The sequence below is a fragment of the Anas platyrhynchos genome, chromosome 3 (genome assembly GCF_047663525.1).
Source record: "Anas platyrhynchos isolate ZD024472 breed Pekin duck chromosome 3, IASCAAS_PekinDuck_T2T, whole genome shotgun sequence".
Classification (NCBI taxonomy): domain Eukaryota; kingdom Metazoa; phylum Chordata; class Aves; order Anseriformes; family Anatidae; genus Anas; species Anas platyrhynchos.
Genome location: NC_092589.1, coordinates 13734857 through 13754410, shown reverse-complemented (window position 1 = coordinate 13754410; position 19554 = coordinate 13734857). Strand labels below are relative to the sequence as shown.

Sequence of the window (19554 nt, the reverse complement as noted above, 5' to 3'; positions counted from 1 at the left end):
TTACAACGTCTCAGATTAGTTTCTCCTTTACCAGCTAATTAACATAATCTTCTTGCCATCAGCTAATAAATTTGGGGCTTCTTGACCCAGTGAGTTAGCTGCCCTCCTTTCTTCTGCAGTGCTGCTGTCCTCTGTGAGGAGCGTTCGCAGGGGGAGGTAGTTGTGGGTAGTTGCTCAGGTTGAAGCAAACAGTCTGTCTTGTTCTTAATTAATTCCCAGGAGCAGACAGGCTTTGGGTCCTGTTGCCTGAGTGAGGAAATTGTCCGGTAGGTGATGTATTGTGGTTTGTGGTTCTGAAGGTTTAGAGTTCAGTTCCTGAATACTTATTTTTTTTTTGTCCTTTTAATCACCAACAATGAAAACTGAAAACCCTGTTGTTAAAGATTATGCTAAGAAAAAGTTACTTAATTACAAGAAGGCTACCAGATAACTACAAAAATTCCAAAATTCAGTTCTTAGGCTACCTTAAATCCAGCAATTCAAAGCTCTGTTACTGTAATCTCTCCCATTTTTGTGCACTAGAGACAACCTACAGGCATATATGAGGGAGGACGGTCACTTCGTTTTGCAGGAGGAATGCCCCAAATAGCCTGCACAGAGCTCGTGACACAATGCGTGTGTGATGCTACGTGAGCTGCCTGGACCCGTGTTTGAGCTGCCACTAACATGTCCCTGTCCCTGGGGTATCCAGGTCTTAAAGTTCATCTTAACTTGTCTGAGTCTGGAAGCTGGTTTTGTGTTTTTTGTTGTTTTTTTTTTTTCTGAGCACTCTCATTTGCTTCAGGATCAGGAGGAAGAGCGGTTGCTTTGCTGGGATGCGTGCACTGGATTTGAGTTGAGTAGCATCTTGGAGTTCTTATGATAGTTAATTCTCCTTATTGTCTCAGTTATTTAATTTCAGGCTGTCCCTATTTGTAAAATACCAATCGTGAGTCTGTATTGTGTCAGTAAATTCGTTGACTCGCTGTGGAGTGCCCTAACGCTAAGCTGGACTCCTGTGTTCGATGCAGGGCTTGCATTGAGCTCCCTAACTGAAGCTGGATGCCACGCACTGTAAGTTAAGAACAAGAAGATACAATGAGCATCAACTTTTGACCTTGAACAGCGAGATAGATAGGGACTGCGTGAGAAGAAGCTGGAAGTGATGAGTAGAATAAAAAATACCATCATAATATTTGTTTGTGGGTAGGACAAATAAAAGTTGTGTTGATCAAACTAACTCAAGCATGAGGAACTTGCTAAACATTGCGACCAGAAGCGATGGCGTGCTGAAGGACAGCCATTATGCCTATGATTCAGCCACGTGCAGCACAAACTGTGCGAGTTTAGGTAAGAAACAGGAAGGAAGAGTGGCAAACAGGACGGAGCCGTGACTGCATGGCAGAGGGAATACAGTGCTGGGGTCCTGGGCTGCGTGTGCTATGTGATGGTGTGTGGTGTCTTCATCAGCTCTCCTGTGGGTCCCAAGTGCTCAGGTAAACCCGACGTCCTGCAGCTCGGCACATGGGGCCACGCTGCCCAGCCACCTCCAGCTGAAGTGTACTTTCTTTCCCTTCCCAGACAGTGCAGGTCCACCATTTTCATTGTCTACAAAATTGTTTGTTCCATATCCTGGCATTTTAGACAGCAGGTACTTTTTGCTGTTTTCCTTTTCTTTTCCCAGGTACAGTTAGGAAAAGCTCTTTCCAGCCTCATGCCTCCCAAAATACGTAACAGACAAAGGGAAACTCATAGGGTGAACTGATTTCACCTGCAAGGCAGCCAGCAAACTTGAGGCACATCCCAAGGATTTCACCTTTCTCTTTACCTGGTAAAACTTGCCAGGTTCAAACCTCAGAGCATCGTGTAGGGTCAGGCAGACGTCTGAATGTGCAGGTTGGGATTGAACAGGGAGTGACTTGCTTGTGCCAAAATTAAACCTGTAAAATCTCAGGTAATTAAAACCTTTTTAAGATAAAAGTTTATATTTTGCTGTGTATCCACAGCAGCTGTGGGCACAATCAGAAGGACAGGGAAGGGAAAGTTTTGGTTTGGGGTTGTCAGGTACCAGAACTCCTACCACTTCTTTCTGTGAAACGTGTATTTTTTAATACTTGTGGTGCACCTTCTTCAGCAGAAGAAAAAAGCAATGCCACTTGTATTCTCTCGTGACACTGAACCCATCGTAATGACCTACGACTTAAAAAGCAAATAACGAGCCTAAATAAAGAGTATCTCAGTGCAGCTGTTTCATGAGGATGTTTTCCCATCTTTGGAATAAACGAGAAAGTTTTAGTCTATCTCGCAGACTGGGTTTCCACGTTCTATTTCTGTCCTGTTATCAGTCAAAAATCAGCTTTTGACTTGAGCCTGGCCTGTTCCACGGACTAGAATAAACAAAATTGAGAGCATGTTGGACTCTCCCAGACCCTGCCAAAGGCATAAACTCTTATTAAGTGAGCCAGCTTCAGTTTTAGAATACTCCCAGGCCAGGTGATTCCTGTGGGTAGAGCCCTGAACCTTGGGTACGATCCTGATGATACAAAGTGATCTATTTGACTGAAGCGTGTTGAAGTGATTGGTGTCTGTTGCACTTTGTGGCATTTTTCAGGCCGAGTCTCAGTTCAGGCAAGTTCCCCAAACCTTGTCTGCATCCAGCCGTGTGCTGCACGCGTTGTCCCACCTAGCCGTGCCTTACGTTCATTCACCTTATCTCATGTTTTAATGGTTAAATTTGCAGTGAGCTAGATGGCACTGCAGCTGTGATACGAGTACGGGAAAATCCCTTTTGTTTTGCTCAGTCAAATAAGGCACAGACTGTTGCCTGTACTTGTTTCTTGAGGAACATAACTTGTTTGTTGATTGTTTGCAGGTCTTCCCTACGCTGCTTTCAGCCCTATCTCGATCTTAGCTTCCTCTCCTCCTGCACTTAATTACCTTTCCTAGCTTCTTCTCTCCACTCCTTTCCTCTTCAGGGAGCTGTGTTCATTAATATAAAACTCAAACCACACAAGTCTTGCACCCAGATTCCCACAGCTACTACGTACTTTTTTCTCGTTGCTCCTCTCCAGGACTCCTCCGAGCATCTTTCTCTTCCAGGCTCCGGTGCTGCCCCTTGCTCTCTTCAAGCCCCTCCACGCTGTGCTACCTGTCACCAACCTTTGGAGAGCTGCTGAAGCCAAACCCCCGATATCTTCACCCTGGCTGCTCCGTGTGTCTCATACGAGGGCTTGGTTCATAGCCCCATGTCCCCATCTTGGTTGTTTTCTGCTAACCAGCGGTGCACCTGGCTCCTGAGAGCAGCAAACCAATTATTTAAATGGTTGGAAACGTAGAGGCGCAGCCTGATATTTAAAGCTCTGGTCCTCTTGTTAATGGTCTGGTGGGATAATCTCCCAAGGGGAAAAATGCATACGATATAAAACATATTAATTAAGCTACCAGGACATGTAAAAGAGGAATGAAGTAAAGAGACTTCGGTGCTTCTGTTGACTGTGAAACAAAGATACGGTGCAGCTCGTGCTGACTCCAGCTGGTAAATCCACCCACACGATGCTGCATCGGGGGCTGAGCTAGCGAGCAAGGGACCGGCTCTGGTACCTCTGCGTTCACCATGCAGTTAATCCCCAGCCAGATAAAACTTGGTGGCGTTCGAGGCAGTAACCTGCTTATCAGCGAGGGGATCTGGCAGTCTTTGTGGATAGCTGATGCTTTTTTAGTGGCGTTTCCAAATGAGTTCTCAGGGACTTGGGCTTTTGAACTTAAAACAACAAGTTGTGGCTGCTCGATGTTTACAACAATTGCATAGTCAGCTCTTTAATGAACGATGGAAGGAAAAGCTAACTCAATTTTCATTTCATTTCATCAGTTCTTGCTGTTCTGATAGAGCTAATATAGGCCGGAAAAAGCTGCTTGGTGGTATTTGGGTTTATTCTCAACGTGGGACTAATATGTGTTACCTCCAGGTATCAAAAGGCAATATTTTCCATAACGATGTTTCAAACAAAACAAAACTAAAAAATCCCTTTTGTTAACCCTTCTGAAGCGATGTCAGGTGCTCGTGCACGGTTTTGCCCTGATTAAAATATCTCCAGTGTGTCTTGGGTTCAGTGCTTTTATCGTAGATTAAATAACAAAGGCTTTCGCTCAGGTGGTGAATAAGAGCGTAACATTATCATAATATTAACTTCACCTTTATCTGGAAAACTTGGCGTGCTAAATCTGGAGAGAAAGCGGTGTATAATTTCTGTTTTATCTGCTAGAGAAGGGAAAACTAAATTGCATTATGCACGTGCCGAAATCTTGCGTATTCATAAAGTACTTTGAGAAAATCTAAAAGGAAATACAGCTTTGGGAAAAAAAGCTGCAATTTTAAACTTTTAAGGGATTGTAGTCTAGATTTAATCAATGGATAATTTGTAAATAAAACGCTAAATTCAGCTAAATGTATTGATTTAACAATTTGGGATGTCCTTTGCTAAAACCTGGTTTTAAAATCAGTACCTGAAAAGATTCGTTAGATGTGCAATTAAGGCATTAGAAAGGTAAGGTTGCCTAAGGCCATTTCAAAGCTAACTAAGAAGTATTTAAATGGTGACTGGAACATTTAAGATTTCTGTGAAGAGCTTCAACAACAAGTATTAAGACTTTATAGCTGACATTGATTAGATTTGGTGAGTAGTGCAGTAGTGCTGGTTTGACAGAAGTGGCTCTGTACTTACAAAATTGTTAAAATATCAGTTTTCCACAGCTTGACAGCACTATTTTAAATATTTTCTTCCAGATGTATTACCTATATATATATATATGTGTATATATATAGGCTCCAGGAAGATTTTAAATACTGTTGTAACTTAAATTTGGGGCTGGTTACTTTTTTTTTTGGCTTAAGTACGTAAGGAGAAGAAGAACCTGATCTTTGTTGCCTCACTCTGAATCTGGAGTAACTGTCTGGAGGCTTCTAAATGATATTTGTTATTCTGATTAAAATCTGATGCATGGAGAACAGAAGGCTTATCGTGTATTGCTGCTTCTTCCCTATTTTGTATATCCCTGGTAAGATGTTAATTCAGTGTAGTTAGAGATATTTTTCTCATCATTAAAGGATTTGTTCACACCGATTTGAGTCGTTGACAGGATTAAGAAAAAAAAAAAAAACAACCAACAAGCCTACACTTTCCAAACAAGGTACTGTATGCATATGTTCTCCTCTTTAAAAATCTCTTCAAAGTATACGTTTTGCACCCTCTAAATGAGTTGGCAGTGCGTCCATCTGATGGTAGGTGTGTTTATCAAACAGCTTTTTAGGGCCGACTGTCAAGACAAATGAAAAACGACTTTCCTCATTCTGTAAACGCTCTTCCCCCAGCAGCAGGGAAACCATAAATCAGTTTGTCGCTGGCAGCTAATTGCTTAGCACTGCCATACTTTAGTCAAGTGGGGGCATCGTTGGTCTTTCACAAATAGGTAATATGGCCAAAAGGATTTACTTGTTAAACTTAAGTGGCTGTGATATAATAAATTACTTGCTCTATTTTTATCTTAATTTGGGGACTCTCTGTGTATAAGGTGCATAAGTAGCATGTTTGTGTATATATGCTTTTAATTAGATTCCATTGAAAAAACGAGTGGGCTCTTTTTTCTTTCTTTTTTTTTTTTTTTTTCCCTTCTCCTCTAATTCAGACTTTGGATTTGTGTCAGTCAAATCATTCTATTTAATTACATCTCAGAAGTTTTGAGAAGTGCCTATTTTTGTAGTGAAATGAGGGCGTGTTTCTTGAAAACCTCAGCTGCAATTACTGGGTTCTCTCCCCAGCTCTGTGGTAAAAGCCGAATGCCTGCCATAGCTTTATTTTTGCATCGTATTCCCTTGCGATTCTTTTCCTGTGCTACCCAAGGCTGTTCCTGAAAGTGACAAAATACCTTTTGGGGGAATGGTCGGCAGTAGGCGATGATGCTTGGTAGAAACCACCGCCGATAGGATTCTGTGAGCGAAGGGGTTTTGTGGGGATGCCTTTACGTGACGGCGTTTGGGGAAAGCTTTCCAAGGGTGTGTATCTTGCAGGCTGTGCGGGAGAAGGTTTTAAGGATTTAAGTGTTTCAGCACGGCGTTGCCACTGGTACAATCCTTGGCCTGTTCTCCTGTGTCGATCTGGAATCCTGTATATCTGCATCCTTCGGAGACGAGCGCCAAGGGCGACAACTGGGGATAATAACTTGCAATTTGTGTCTTTTGCAAGTTACAGTCATTGTAAACTGACAGCTGTGAAGGACCTAACCTCACATCAAAGGATACAGATCATCCAGTTAGGTCAATTAATGTTAATTCTCATCTTCCATTAAATTCTTTTATCTTCTCTTTTTTCTTTTGCAGCCAAGCCCAATACCAAGTCCCATTTTGGGGAGAAAGCCAAACGCTAGTCAGTCCCTGCTCGTGTGGTGCAAAGAAGTTACAAAAAACTATAGGGGAGTGAAAATCACCAATTTTACAACATCGTGGAGAAACGGACTGTCGTTTTGTGCAATACTACATCACTTTAGACCAGATCTAATGTAAGTTGTATATTTTCTGCCTGCATAACCTGACTCTCATAGAAATACGCAACGTATAAGTTTCCATAAAAGTCGGGTCCGTGTTTGTTTCAGGTACTGAACTGTTTTGCCCTTTTCTTTTAAACAAAAAATCCTTCTTTCTAAGAAAACAGATCTACAAATGCTCAAACTTTATGACCTCTTTGCTCTCCCCTGTTGCCTAAACAATTGTTTCTCCCCTCGATGTGATTTGTTTTTTCTTCTCCCTAATCTTATACAAAGAACTGACTTCAAGATGATTATGAAAATTGTGCTGGTGTTGAAATGAGATGAGAGAAATAAGCCTGTAGCTCTTTGTACTCTGACAAGGACGGATTACCCCATGGTAAATTTGGTTGTCAAGGCCAGCCTCCAGTCCCTGCCTTAACTTCTTTTTTAGATGGAAAGCTCCAGGCAATGAAACATGTCATCGGGGCTTGTTTGTTTATTTATTTATTTATTCCTTTAATTTTCCACGCTATTAGTTTTGTTGATTGAATTGCTGTGAAATTGCTAGTTACTGTATGATATTATTGCATGTCAAATTTTTAGATTCGGTTTGTTTTTAAAACTGCTGCTTTTATCAAATACTGTACATACCCACTGTGCCATTTTCCCCCTCAGTGACTACAAGTCCCTGAATCCTCAAGATATTAAAGAGAACAACAAAAAGGTAAGAACTGCCAGGAAAAAAAAAAAAAAGAAAAAAGAAAAAAAAAGACGTAGCTTCAATTTTGGCTTCTCTGCAGGTTTTTATTAATTTTGGGAAAGTGAGGTTGTTTTGTAAGGTCATAACTGCAGCTCACAGAAGGTATTCAGCCTCCTGTGGCTCAAATCGGATGCATTATTGACTCCGGTTTGTCATGGTCTTTAACATTCACAACAAGTGCAAGGCTGGCATTAGGGTTTAATATTTCTATGGCCTACATTAACTGGGAAAACAGATAGAAGGGCTGGATGGCATTTTTGGAGCAATTCTCTTATTTTCTGACCATCCACATAATTAAAAAAAGAAAAGAGCAATATAACAGTGCTCGGGTTGTCGTGCATGAGACTCCTCTTGCTGTTGCTTTAGTAGGGCTCCGTGCATTGGTCACAGTCAGTGTTGCCTTGATAGTGATTTTTATTTTTTTAAGGGCGAAATTTTATACTGCTTTGATACTGCACAGCCAAGAGAAGTGTCGCATGCGGAACCTGTGCTTTTGTGCAACACGGAAAGTTTAGGATAAAAGCGTTGAGACAATACCCGGCAAATAAACCAAACTATTTGCAGAGCAGTTAATAGCATTTTGCTGGGCAGCTGTTTGAAACCGCTTCCGATGCCGTTGTGAGGCAAAGATGTGAAAAGTTTCTCCGAAAGAAGCAGCGACTCATTTGGGGAATCACCAGAAGATTTTTTTATTTCTGCTTACCATTTTAGACATGTTACAGACTTTGGGATTTCTACATGGCCAGGGTTTGGCTGTGTTTAGAAATTATCATTTTTGTGTTTAGAAATGATCATTTTCATGCGAGTTGCTGCTAATAAAATTATTCCTGAGGATTGTGAAGTGTTTCAAGGAGCTTACTTCTCAGCGCTCTGATTTTATGTTTACAGCACTTTACAAATATTGAATTGAATTGGGAGGAAACTACAGTAGATTTTGAATGATTTAATTAAGTTCAACTCTATATAGGAAGTATAACTAAAGAATATTGCATTGCAAGTATGTGGATTTTCTGAAAGTGCTTTATTAAAATTCATTTGTGTTTAGGGTAATTATATTTTAATGCGTCTGAACACTTACCCGTTATCAAGGAAGTTACTTGTCATTAAAATAGGGCTTAAGTGTTATAGATAATTAAGTATCTCTGAACTGCTCTTATCTAATGAGTGATTTGGCCAATGATATCCTTTTCATAATAATACAGGGGCTTCTGATGACCTAAGTGGATTATCCGTGACATCACTGTGTTTTCTGTGACCATGTGTTTTTTGTACTTCAAGTTTTGTTGGTTATATGGGCTAATTAAGCCGGATTATATTTAAAAAAAAAAAAAAAAAAGGAAAAAAAAAAGAAAGACTAGATTGTTAATTGAAAATGTTGGTGGCACAATCAGTCATCTTTTCTTTATGAAACCGTGATGGCAAACGGTGAACTTTTTAGCCCATCTCTCTAACCGGATCCAGTTCCCAGCACTGAAGAAGTACTGATTGTTGTTCTGCTGCAGTTTTTTTCTTTCATCACTTCGCAGCCCTCTGCCTGACAGCTACATTGAGTATCTCAGTTGCTTCCTGCAGATTTATTTCCTGGTCTCACACAGTTCTGCCTGATAACCCCGCGTGCCCTTGGTTGGAGTGAATGCGGCGCTGCCAACAATGGCTCCCTCTAAATTCCATGCAGATACGTAACACGGGTGACAACGATTCCTCCTAACCAATTAAAATAACATCTGTGGGTGAATAGGACAATTTTATTTGTCTGAAGCATCTCTCTTTTCCCCCCCCTCCCAGGAAGGGAGGTAAAAGGGGGCTGTGACCATAGATGAAAGGTTAACCTGGAAGAGTGTAGCTTTTAAAAGTGTATGACGTTGCTTGTATTAGGAAAAAAAAAAAAAAAAAAAAGAAAAAGGAAGAAGCAATCTTAAGAAACAACTAATTCAGTGCAATTCCTGTGTATAATTACACATTGAAACACACAGTTGCAAAAAGCCCATCATTGGGGTTTCTTTATATAGAACACAGGTCGTTTGCCAGGTTGGTGCTGCCACCGGTGCTGAATCAAAAAGGGCATTTACCTGTGACATCTGATCCTGGCCAATATGTCAGTGTGGGACAGAATTGGGAAATGCTTGGAATAGTGCCTGTGGTGCTCCTGCTGATGGATCGCAATTGATGGCTGTCAATCAGCTTGTCAGGAAATTATTAAATTTAAAAAAAAAAAAAGCCTTCATCAAGAGACAGGTAAATAGGTTTGGTGTCTTGAGTATATACCTCTATGTATGTATTGTAATTTCTGCAGTAAATCTCTTAAAAAATAATAATAAAAAAATCTCCAGATGACATTTTCATCGGTCAGAATTCAAATATATTTTTGGTGCGTTGTGCTCATTGCATATGGAGATTTCGGTCAGGAATGAAAGAGAAACCAGGATTATCTCTGAGAAAATGAAAAACATTACAGGGATACGCTCTCAGCTGGTCCAAAGAGTTGTGGTTCTACTTAAAATCTCGTACGTACCTGACTATCCCCATATAACCTTCCCAATAACATGAATCATTTTTATTTTTATTTTTTTTCCTACGTCCATTTGATTCTTAGTAAGTCCTAATGACGAGCGCATTAAAATTTCAGCATAGCAGCAGTGTGGTCCCTTCTCAGGAGCAGGAATTTTTCATACTGCTAATAACTCGTCCTGCACTTCAAAAACACGAGCTGCTGAACTACGAGCTTGGCTGAAATCTGAAGGGGCTGAAAGCACGAGGAGTGGAAGGGCACAGCAGCCTGTGTCTAGTAATGAACTTCTGGCTTTAATTACTTCATTGGTTAGAGAAGCTTGTTTCGTTTGAAGGGTTATTGTTTGGAAATGGTAATATCTTTTGGATATTTTGTGAGCACTTTCAATTTTTGTGATGCTGTTGATGGTGTTTTTTGCAGTTTTTTGACCATTTCTCCGAAATTTCTCGATATATTTGAACTGGAGCTATCGCCTTGACAAAATGTTCGGGAAGGAACGAATCCCTTTAGAATATATATTTAAACAGAAGAATGTAGAGTCATAGGGGTAGCGTTGAGTTAAAAATGGAAGTCCTCCTTACCTTCAAGCCGGCAGCTGTATTTTTCTTAGAGGTATTGATGCTCACATCTGTGATTTGATTCCACAAAGTCAGAAGCACACATTTAATGGTATATCTAGGAGTTGAACTCAGTAGGATCAGGCAGGAGCCCGGCTGAACATGCGTGTGAGCATTTGCAAAATCAAGGCTTAGTTATGCCTCCGTATAACAAAACGCAATTTGACTTGGAAAACGCTTTATCCTGCTCTGTAGATACCATGCTACAAACTAGTTACAAACCAGTTGGAAGCACAGGGCACGTATAAACGCACTGGAAAGTCAAGAAGCTCCCCGCTTCTTGAATGAAGCAATTCAACAATGAAGGAGAACCTGTCGCACGCTGCCGTGTGGACACGTACGGAGCATATGATGGCTATTTATAGCACTAATGACTGTAAAACATTTGCATGCCAATCTAGATAGCTCGTGCACTTCAAAAGCAGATGAGCCAGAAGGTGTGTTGTCCAGAATGGCAGGAGGAGGGGATGGGAAACGAGTATCTGGCATCGCTGGGGTTGCTGTTTAACCCCAAGCATTGCCAGAAGAACGGAGCAGGCAAAATCAAAATCCCAAGTGGTTTTGCAGCTGCATGGAGGATATCCGGCGCTGTGAATTAAATCCTCCTGCTGCAGTGTTACCCGTCCTGAGCATCTTTCGCAACAGTTTGTCCCCACCTTCATTGTGCAGACCCTGGGAGATATTCCTGGGATTTAGTTTTATTAGCATATAAATAAGAAATTAAGAGTATAAAAGAGTTCGGGTCAAGTCACGTCTATGGGCTTTGGCTGCTGCGGACTGCTAAGCCCAACCTGAGGTCCTCTCATTCCTGAAATGGTAACTCCCACTGTTTGCAGCATGGGCTAACAGGTTATTTATGGCACCCACTTAGCGCTGACCCACTTACTGAGCTCAGGACAACAAGACCAGGTAGATGGCAGCCATCCCTTCACCCATCCACCCTCTGTCCGTTTCCTCCTGTCCCTCATCTTCCCGTTCTTCTGCTCTGCCTCGATCTCTGTATCGGTAAAAGCAACGTCCGCGTCTTCCCCTGCTGCTCCTGTGTCTAAGCATTTGTAAATGGCATGACCATCCCATAATGAGCCTTCCCAAGAAATGATGCCCCGCCAAAGGCCAGCCACGATTTTAGGCCGCGTCATTTTGCACAGGGAGAGCCAGCAGGGCTTACAATTAAATTGCTCGGATAATTTGTATGTGTAGTTGAAGCCTGAATCGTTTGTTATAGAGATCTAAAAATTACTTCTCCAGAAATGCTCAGACAAGTTTGACCCAAGCATACTGGACCCGTGTTCTAGCTCAGTGTTGGACGTTTGCTAGCCTGAAAGGTAATGCCTGGAAAACCAAGAGGCTATCAAATGGAAGTTCCTTTCCCTTTTCTTTCTTTTCTCCTCCCTTCTAAAACTAACTAAACAAAGGAAACCGTATAAAACCGGGGTAGAGTTGTAGTCAGTGGTGTGCATTATTATTTCCTTGTAAAAGGTTAAGTTCTCTTCCATATCTTAAATTTAGCATCCGTTTTTGCTGGAAATGCTGCCGGGACAGCTCTTAGCCTGTCCGAAGCCTTCGGAAGAGGCTGGACAGGAGATGCAGAGCTGCCAGGGGAGAGAAGCCCGAGCGAGTCTGCGCTAACAGGAGGCCTTTTTAAAGGCTTCCTTGAAACACAATATTGTCTTCCAGGGTTAATCCGGGATAGTAATAATTAATTGTAAATTGAGAAACGGCTTTTAATTCTTCAAAACTAGAAAAACCTGATGCACCAAGCCCACTCACTTAAAGGGCAAGCAGAAATAATGAGATGTAGCCTCACAAGCCAGGAGGCTTTCAAACTGTTCAGCTTCTAGAAATGGAAGTAAAATATGAATGACATTCCCCCCCTTTTTTTTTCTTTCTAATAAATTTAGCGTCAACAATTTTTTAAAATGCATTTGTTTGCTGAATTAATGTGATTTATGTCTTGTATCGCACCATCTGTGGCTATCTGCACACACACAGTTTTTCATCAACACAAATCACTGCAATTACATGACCAGTAGAAGGGAGAATGTTGATCACCAGTGATAAAACCCAAGATGGATTAGTGTCGTGTTTCTTCTATCTTTGTTCCTTATCTTAAAAAGCCATCCTCAGTTGCTTTTTTCTTGTTCCAACTCTTGCACTTTTTTTTATTGGCTTGTTTCCTGCTACTTGAGTGAGAACCATGGTAGGTAGCAGAAGGCTTCCTTAATGCAAACACAAGGGGGTTGAAGTTGCAGTTTGTGAAGATCTTTTTGCTTTATGAGAGTGGCATTACTTGAAGTAACAAAAGATTTTATTACAGTATGGGATGATGCTAGAAGTATTTGGAACAATGCTGTTTGAGAGTCTTTGCTGCTCATATTCTCTGGATTTGCATTACTGTGAAGATACCCTGGGAGATATCTAGAATCTGTCTGGGCAAATCGATGAGTTCAGGTTGGACTGTGCAACAAAAAATGATTAACTACCGTACCACTGTAATGAAGCCAAAAAAATAAGAAGTAATAGGGCCAAGCCTGTGCTGTTCCTGTAATCTTGGATATGTTTGTGTTTGCTTATTTTGACTAAAGCTTCCACTTGTGTTTCTTGAAATACTATGATCTGTAAGAAAGTGCTGTATTGTAATCTTTCTTTTCTCTGTTTTTAAAGGCGTACGATGGGTTTGCCAGTTTAGGAATATCGCGGTTGCTGGAGCCTTCTGACATGGTTTTGTTGGCGATACCTGACAAACTGACTGTCATGACCTATCTCTATCAAATACGGGCGCATTTCTGCGGCCAAGAGTTGAACGTGGTCCAAATCGAGGAGAACAGTAGTAAAAGCACGTACAAAGTGGGGAACTATGAAACGGACACAAACAGTTCTGTTGACCAGGAAAAATTCTACGCAGAGCTGAACGACCTGAAGCGGGAGCCCGAGCTGCATCCGCCGGACGGTGGTCTGGCAGACTTTGCTTCTCAGGACGACTCCGTGTTCGTCAACGACAGCGGTGTCGGCGAGTCCGAGAGCGAGCATCAGACTCCCGATGACCATTTAAGCCCGAGCACGGCTTCCCCTTCTTCTCGCAGGACTCGAAGCGACACAGACCCCCAAAAATCCCAGCAGAGCTCTGGAAGGACTTCTGCCTCTGAAGAAGTTGGGAAGTGTAGCAGTACGGACACAACGCAAGCACAGCCTGTGTTGGGGAAGAAGAAGTTGCTGAAAGCTGACACGTTAGACTTGAGTGACTTGGCACATGTCAGCGATCAGAAGGAGGACACATCGCCCACCGTTGTCGGTGAAGATAACGACAAGAAAAGACACCAGAGTTCAGACAGTACCATTGGTTTCTCAGAGCAGGAAAAGCTGGGGCATATGGGATCCACAGAGAGCACAAGGCTAGATCCTGGTTCGCCTGTCACAAAGCCAAGTTTATCACCTACTTCTAACCTTGGGTACTTTTATAATAAGGATGCAGATCTTGCAAAGAAAACGTGTGCTTCTCCGAGGCAAGCAGAATCTGAATCTGACAACGATGCCAGAACGGCTTTAAATCATGCAGATCCAGCTGCAAAAACAGCCCAGGTAAGAAACGTAAACTTTCTGTGTGCCTGTGAGTCAGCATGCAGATTCTGTTCAAGTCCTTTCTCCATGTGTGTATTTTACACCATATCTTCAGAATAGATGGCAAGGTAGGTCGTGTGCTTTTATTGTTGGGCAATAAATATTTTGACCAGTACGTGATGCTGAAAAGTGTCATTACGTGAAAAATGCGTTTATAGGAATTTTCCTTCTGTTAACCTTTCCAATCTCCTCTAGCTAAAGGAAGAAATGTATTCCCCACCAGTCTGAAGAAGATGGCTTCAAGGCTTTTGCCACTGAGTATGGCAACACTTTTCTTCCAACTAATGTATACTGTAGCAAAAACTGAAAAAGAAAGATGTACCAATTCGTTGAGCCATATTCAAAAAATGTCAACTTTTCAATGCCTTGAAATATACCAACCATATTTCCAGATACTATCTGAGAAACCACACAGCCTTGTGAACGTAGCCTACGATGGTGAGGTAGAAACTCCAGAATATTAAATGATGCTGTTCTTGTAGCGGCCTCGAGCATGTTTCTTAACCACAATATCATTTTCCTTTCTATAAAGATAAAAAGTATATGCCCACCTACCTTGCAGATTTGTTGTGAGGATGAAAGTTGAATATTATATAAATGCTGAGCGTTATCAGTAAATAATATCACCACAAAAATATGTTAGAAATGTTATCAACCCTGTTTACAAAAATCGCAAGCCAGGCTTATAATTTTACTCCTGTGAAGAACATTCGTTAGTTTTGGCTTCGCTTGGCTTTGTGCCATTAGCTGTGATAAGAGAAGAAGAATACAGCCAGTGTTATGGATTGCTTCAAACCTTTTTACATGTTTTCTCAAGTAAGCACCACGAGGATTCATTTTATTGCAAGGGAAGCAGCCCATGGATAGGTGATGGCCAAATACTAGTTCTAAAGCCAGCTAATTTCTTTCCTTTCATCAGTGAAGACTCATGACTTTTTTTTTTTTTCTCTATCCTTGTGTACTAGACGAGAAAGGAACAGTTTGGCCCCCAGAGTAATGCAGCAGGGAGATACAGGATGTCTTCCATGCAGAGCTTTGCATGTTCAAGGTTGTAGGACAAGATGGCTTTAAAGACTTTTGCCTGTTATTAATCTTCTGTGCATTTGCACATGGTAATAAAATCTCAGATGTGAGTCTCAGTCTTAACTGTGAACACGTAGTCATTGATGAGTCTCAGCTGTTTCCATTGCCACATAGTCGGAGGAGCACAACCTGCAGCATCGCTTCCAGCTCATCCAAAGGCCCAGAGATGCATTTTCCTAGAGTCCTCACGGCTCAGCCTGACTAAGAAGTCAGCACGTGGGAGTTTATATGTATGGGAGCTCATTTCGCAGAAGTCCCCTTTCTGATCTTTCTGCTCTGCGGTGTAATCATTTGCGTGTACAAAGCATGGACTTTCTGGTGGATGGTCACATATATGAAGGAGAAGCAGATATTTTTGCAGGTTGTCTTACTTTGTACCCAGCCTCTTTGTGTTCAATTTCAAGTTATAAATGAGCGATACCCATATAAGTAGCCAACAAAGCATTATATTTGCATACATATTAAAGTAAATAAGTAAACACATGGTATATTTAACATAGTTAGCTTCCATGAAGCCAATTATTTTTTTTCCACGGTTGCAGTTTAAAGGCATTAAATGTTGATAGAAATTAAGTTTTAAGGGGAGGGAAGTCTATTTGCATTATAAAGGCCTATGAGTTTTTGTATTTTATTTTACATTTTGATCGTCTTTACTTTTCATTTCTGTAGAATGCTGTCACCTCATGAAGCTGCAGTCCGTGTGACTCCTGACCTTTATTATATAGGAAGGCTCCTGGCTGTTAACTACTGTATAAATGTTAAATACCCTGAGGCTGCCGTGCTGTTAATTATATTTCTTTATTTTTAAGCAACGAATGTTGTCAAGACAGGAAGAACTTAAAGAACGAGCAAGAGTTCTGCTTGAGCAAGCAAGAAGAGATGCAGCTTTAAAGGCAGGGAACAAGCAGCTAACGAATACGATCATCCCAGCCCGCAATAAGCAGCTGAATGATGTAAGAAATACTGGCCAATATGGCAGTTTTTACACAGTTAACATTTACCGTGCGTGCTTATGTTTTTGTGGTGTTTTTACGTGCACATCCATGTGTTTTGAAAACGGTTCTGCAAGTAGTCTTGGCAGAATATTTCTTTTCCACGCTCAGTGCCCCAGTGCTGTGATGTGTCGTGTACCCTCAGTTCACTTGAAAAGAGTGTTTCTCCTGCTGCTACGGCCAGCAGACAGATGCCTTAGACTTCACTGGAAGCAGAGGTCTGGGAGCACCTTCTTTGATTGGCACTGCAGTTTCTAATGGGATGAAAAACAAAAGTTACTTGTTAAATGATAGTGGAGTAATTTATGCTATTTTTGATTACTTCTCTTTTTTCAGTTAATGTAAATGCATTCCCCAAGCCTGTGATGTCAACTACTTGCTGCTTCATAAGTGGTAGTGCACTGAATGAGGCTGCTTGTGACAGTCTTGTAAAAGAGTTGATGGAACAATTCCTTTTTATCACGAAAGTTGATTATGCTGGGGAGATGGGAAAGTGGAGCCAGGGAATGAGCTCCAATGTTGAAGCAGCTATGGTTGCACCTCCAGTGGCCTCAGTGGTGACCTGGAAGGATGCGTACTCTCTGGAGATGAAAGCTAATTAATTTTTATGCAAACCTTTGCAATGTGGGTTTTGTGATTCGAACTATTGTGCATTAGAGACGGTACTGGCAACTAAGAATGTAAATGTAACTGAAAAATAACGATACAGAGAAAGGCTTGAGTTTTTACTGATTCACATCTTTCAGAGGCTAGTCCTGAGGGGCAGATTCAGCTTTTTACATAAATGGGATCACACGATCAGAAAATGAAGACAGTGATTTTACACATCTCATTTCATTCTCTCAACTATCTTGGGTTCATGCTGGACTTTTTTTTCCATAGACAATTCCCCTCCAAACTGACAAACATTTTTTTTTTCTTCAAAATATATTCATACATGTACACACATCTTAGTTGTCTAATGATAACACAATGACATAGAAAATGCTGGGATTGTTTTGTATATAACTTTTTCCTATATAAGTATAGTATAAGGTAACTATAACTTTGGATTTATTTTTTTAAACAGTTTTTCGTATACCAAGCAGCATTAGAGGGATGCTAGAGATGACTGGCCATTCAGACAGAAATAACTGTAAATAAAGTTGCCCAATATTTTCTTATTACAAGCCCCTAGTTTTGAAGTTTTTGTAACTTTGCTAGTATTTAATTGTTTGAGCTGAAATTTTCCACATCAGCTCTTTGCCTTAGGGTATTTTTTTTTTCTGAACCTCAAAAAAAAAAAGAGCCTATTCAACCATTTCCCTGAATTAGATTGGGTGACTGCTTTATCCATGTTCAAAATGTCTTATGGGAAAAAGGTTCCATCCACTTGAAAAGTCTGTTCAAAACAGTAAAAGTTGTGTTAATAGCACAAGATCATTAGAGAGCCTTGAAGTTTGGAAAAGTTTGTAAGTGTCAGTAAAAATTGTCCGCATGGGCACAGCACAGCATGAATGTCTTTTACTGTTGCTCTCCTGGTGATCAGGGTCCATTCTGATGCAGATCATAGTATTGGAAAGCAAAACTTTCTCTCTTAGACTCAAACTCCTCCTGCTGATGAAATCCAAACGGGAAGAAAAGAAGGAGCTGCTGTGCTGGCATGCGGAGGAGAGATGCCCCAGGTAGATGGCACGGAGGTAGATGGTGATGTGAAGTCAGAGAGTTATGAAGACTGTGTCTATGCCACAAAATCCAGCTGAATGGTAGGAGACAGGGACAGGGCTTTCAGGGTGAGCCAGGCTTGTAAAGCTCGGGCAGCTGGATATCAGTGGGACCTTATTTCATTTGTTAGAGCAGCTGAAAAATGAATTAGATGGAAACCTGCAAGAGAAGGAAGGGCTGTCTCTTTGTGCTGCTCTGCAGAGCCCAAGTCTCTTTCCCCCTTTAAAGTGTTGAGGGATGGTACCTTGAACTCAACATATTCAAGTTGGCAGGTTCTCTGATTTCTAATTTCCAAACCAAGATTATTGGGGGTGGGCTTATGGAAGCTTAGAATGCACCCAGCTGTAGTCATGTCAAGGAAAGCTGTGCTGTGAGCCCCTCTGAAGTCCTGGGTGCTCTGAGCAAACAGGTCATGGGCACTCTGCTTCAGCTGGCTGTAACGTAAGGATAGCAAAAGCTCCTCGGTTGGAAGGGGTTGTGGAGATGTAGTTTGGAAGCTCTTAGACACAATAGTGAAGAGCCCTGGGAGAAGTTAATATTTGTGTGTTCAGAGAAATATTGAAATAGTATATTTTAAACAAGGTGTAGGGCACACGGTGAACAAGGAGGGTAAAGTGAGTTAGTGAAGTGTTGTTCACTCATTTAACATTTTCAGTCATGGCCACTGAAAAAGTAAAGCATTCTGTAGAAAAAATGGAGTCCACACTAAAGACTATATGAAATGAGAACCAATGCAAGGATTTATAGCTAAGGTAACCTGGACATTTTCTTACTTTTGAGCGCTTGGCTTACCAAGCTCAGCGTTCTCCGAATGCATTTCAGTGGGAAATGTGTATTTGAAAGGGGATGTCTTGAGTGGATACCGGTATAGTATTGCTATTTGATGTGCTATAGAAAAGTGACATACTGTATGCATGTATGCATTAACATATATAGATGGTAAGATACCTTGATTTTTTTTTTCAACAGATTTGATCTTCATAGAGAGGAGTCTTTCAATGTGGTGTTGTCATGCCAGTTGACTTATTTGCCATTGCTTATTTGCTTGTTGGAAAATAGCAAAGACTTCTCAGTGTTTTCTAGTCATTAAGGTTAATAATAAGAATTTCTACTCGAGCATCTTCTTCTAGTTGCATTTTAGCAGAGTTGCAACCTGGGTGCAGTAATGTACAGTGTGGTATCCCTGCGGCAGTTATGGTAACCAGAATCAACAGTTCGTAATGTGAGTTGGGTTAGGCTGCTTTTTGGGATGATTTGAGAAGAGAAAATGGTTTGAAATAGGAAGAGTTCATTTTTCAACAAGAAAACTTTAAAAAAGGGAGTCCAATAATTTGAAACGTCACTCGTCAAGTTTGCAGTTACACCTTCGTTGACACCTTTGTGAAAAGAGCTGCAGGCAGCCCAGCCTTTGGGAACCAGCAACCCCAGTTAAGCCTGCAGTGTCATTAGTTACTTTTGAAAAGCCTGTCTCGTAGGCTTTGCTGTGCTACTTTCCATGTGCCATGTGAGAACTCTGAACTGCTGTTTTCTAAGTAAACAGGCGAGAACAATGCATGGTGTGTGGGGTTGTGTTGCTGTGTGAGGTCATCAGAAGGGAGGAAATTTCCAAGGTTGTTCCATGGCCATAAATACAAGCTTCCTGGTGTAAGCTCACCTGACTTGTTGTTGAAATGTCTAAGTGTCTTCATCTGCTGATGTTTGTGCTCTGGGGTGCGGTTAGGCCCAGAGCGATAGTCTCGTGTGCTTTTTTATTTTTCTTTTTAACTCAGAAAT

General features: G+C 41.2%; 1 protein-coding gene across 9 annotated transcripts in view; it reads left to right on the top strand.

Moving 5' to 3' along the window:
• Positions 1 to 19554, top strand: part of EHBP1 (EH domain binding protein 1) — a 206090-nt gene that overhangs the window by 120658 nt on the left and 65878 nt on the right. For all 9 annotated transcript variants that reach the window (XM_038176016.2, XM_038176019.2, XM_038176022.2 and 6 more), the window contains 4 exons: positions 6353 to 6531; positions 7174 to 7222; positions 13049 to 13963; positions 15895 to 16038. In XM_038176016.2, the coding sequence (XP_038031944.1) occupies positions 6353 to 6531; positions 7174 to 7222; positions 13049 to 13963; positions 15895 to 16038 (1287 nt within the window). The remainder of the gene's footprint in view (positions 1 to 6352; positions 6532 to 7173; positions 7223 to 13048; positions 13964 to 15894; positions 16039 to 19554) is intronic.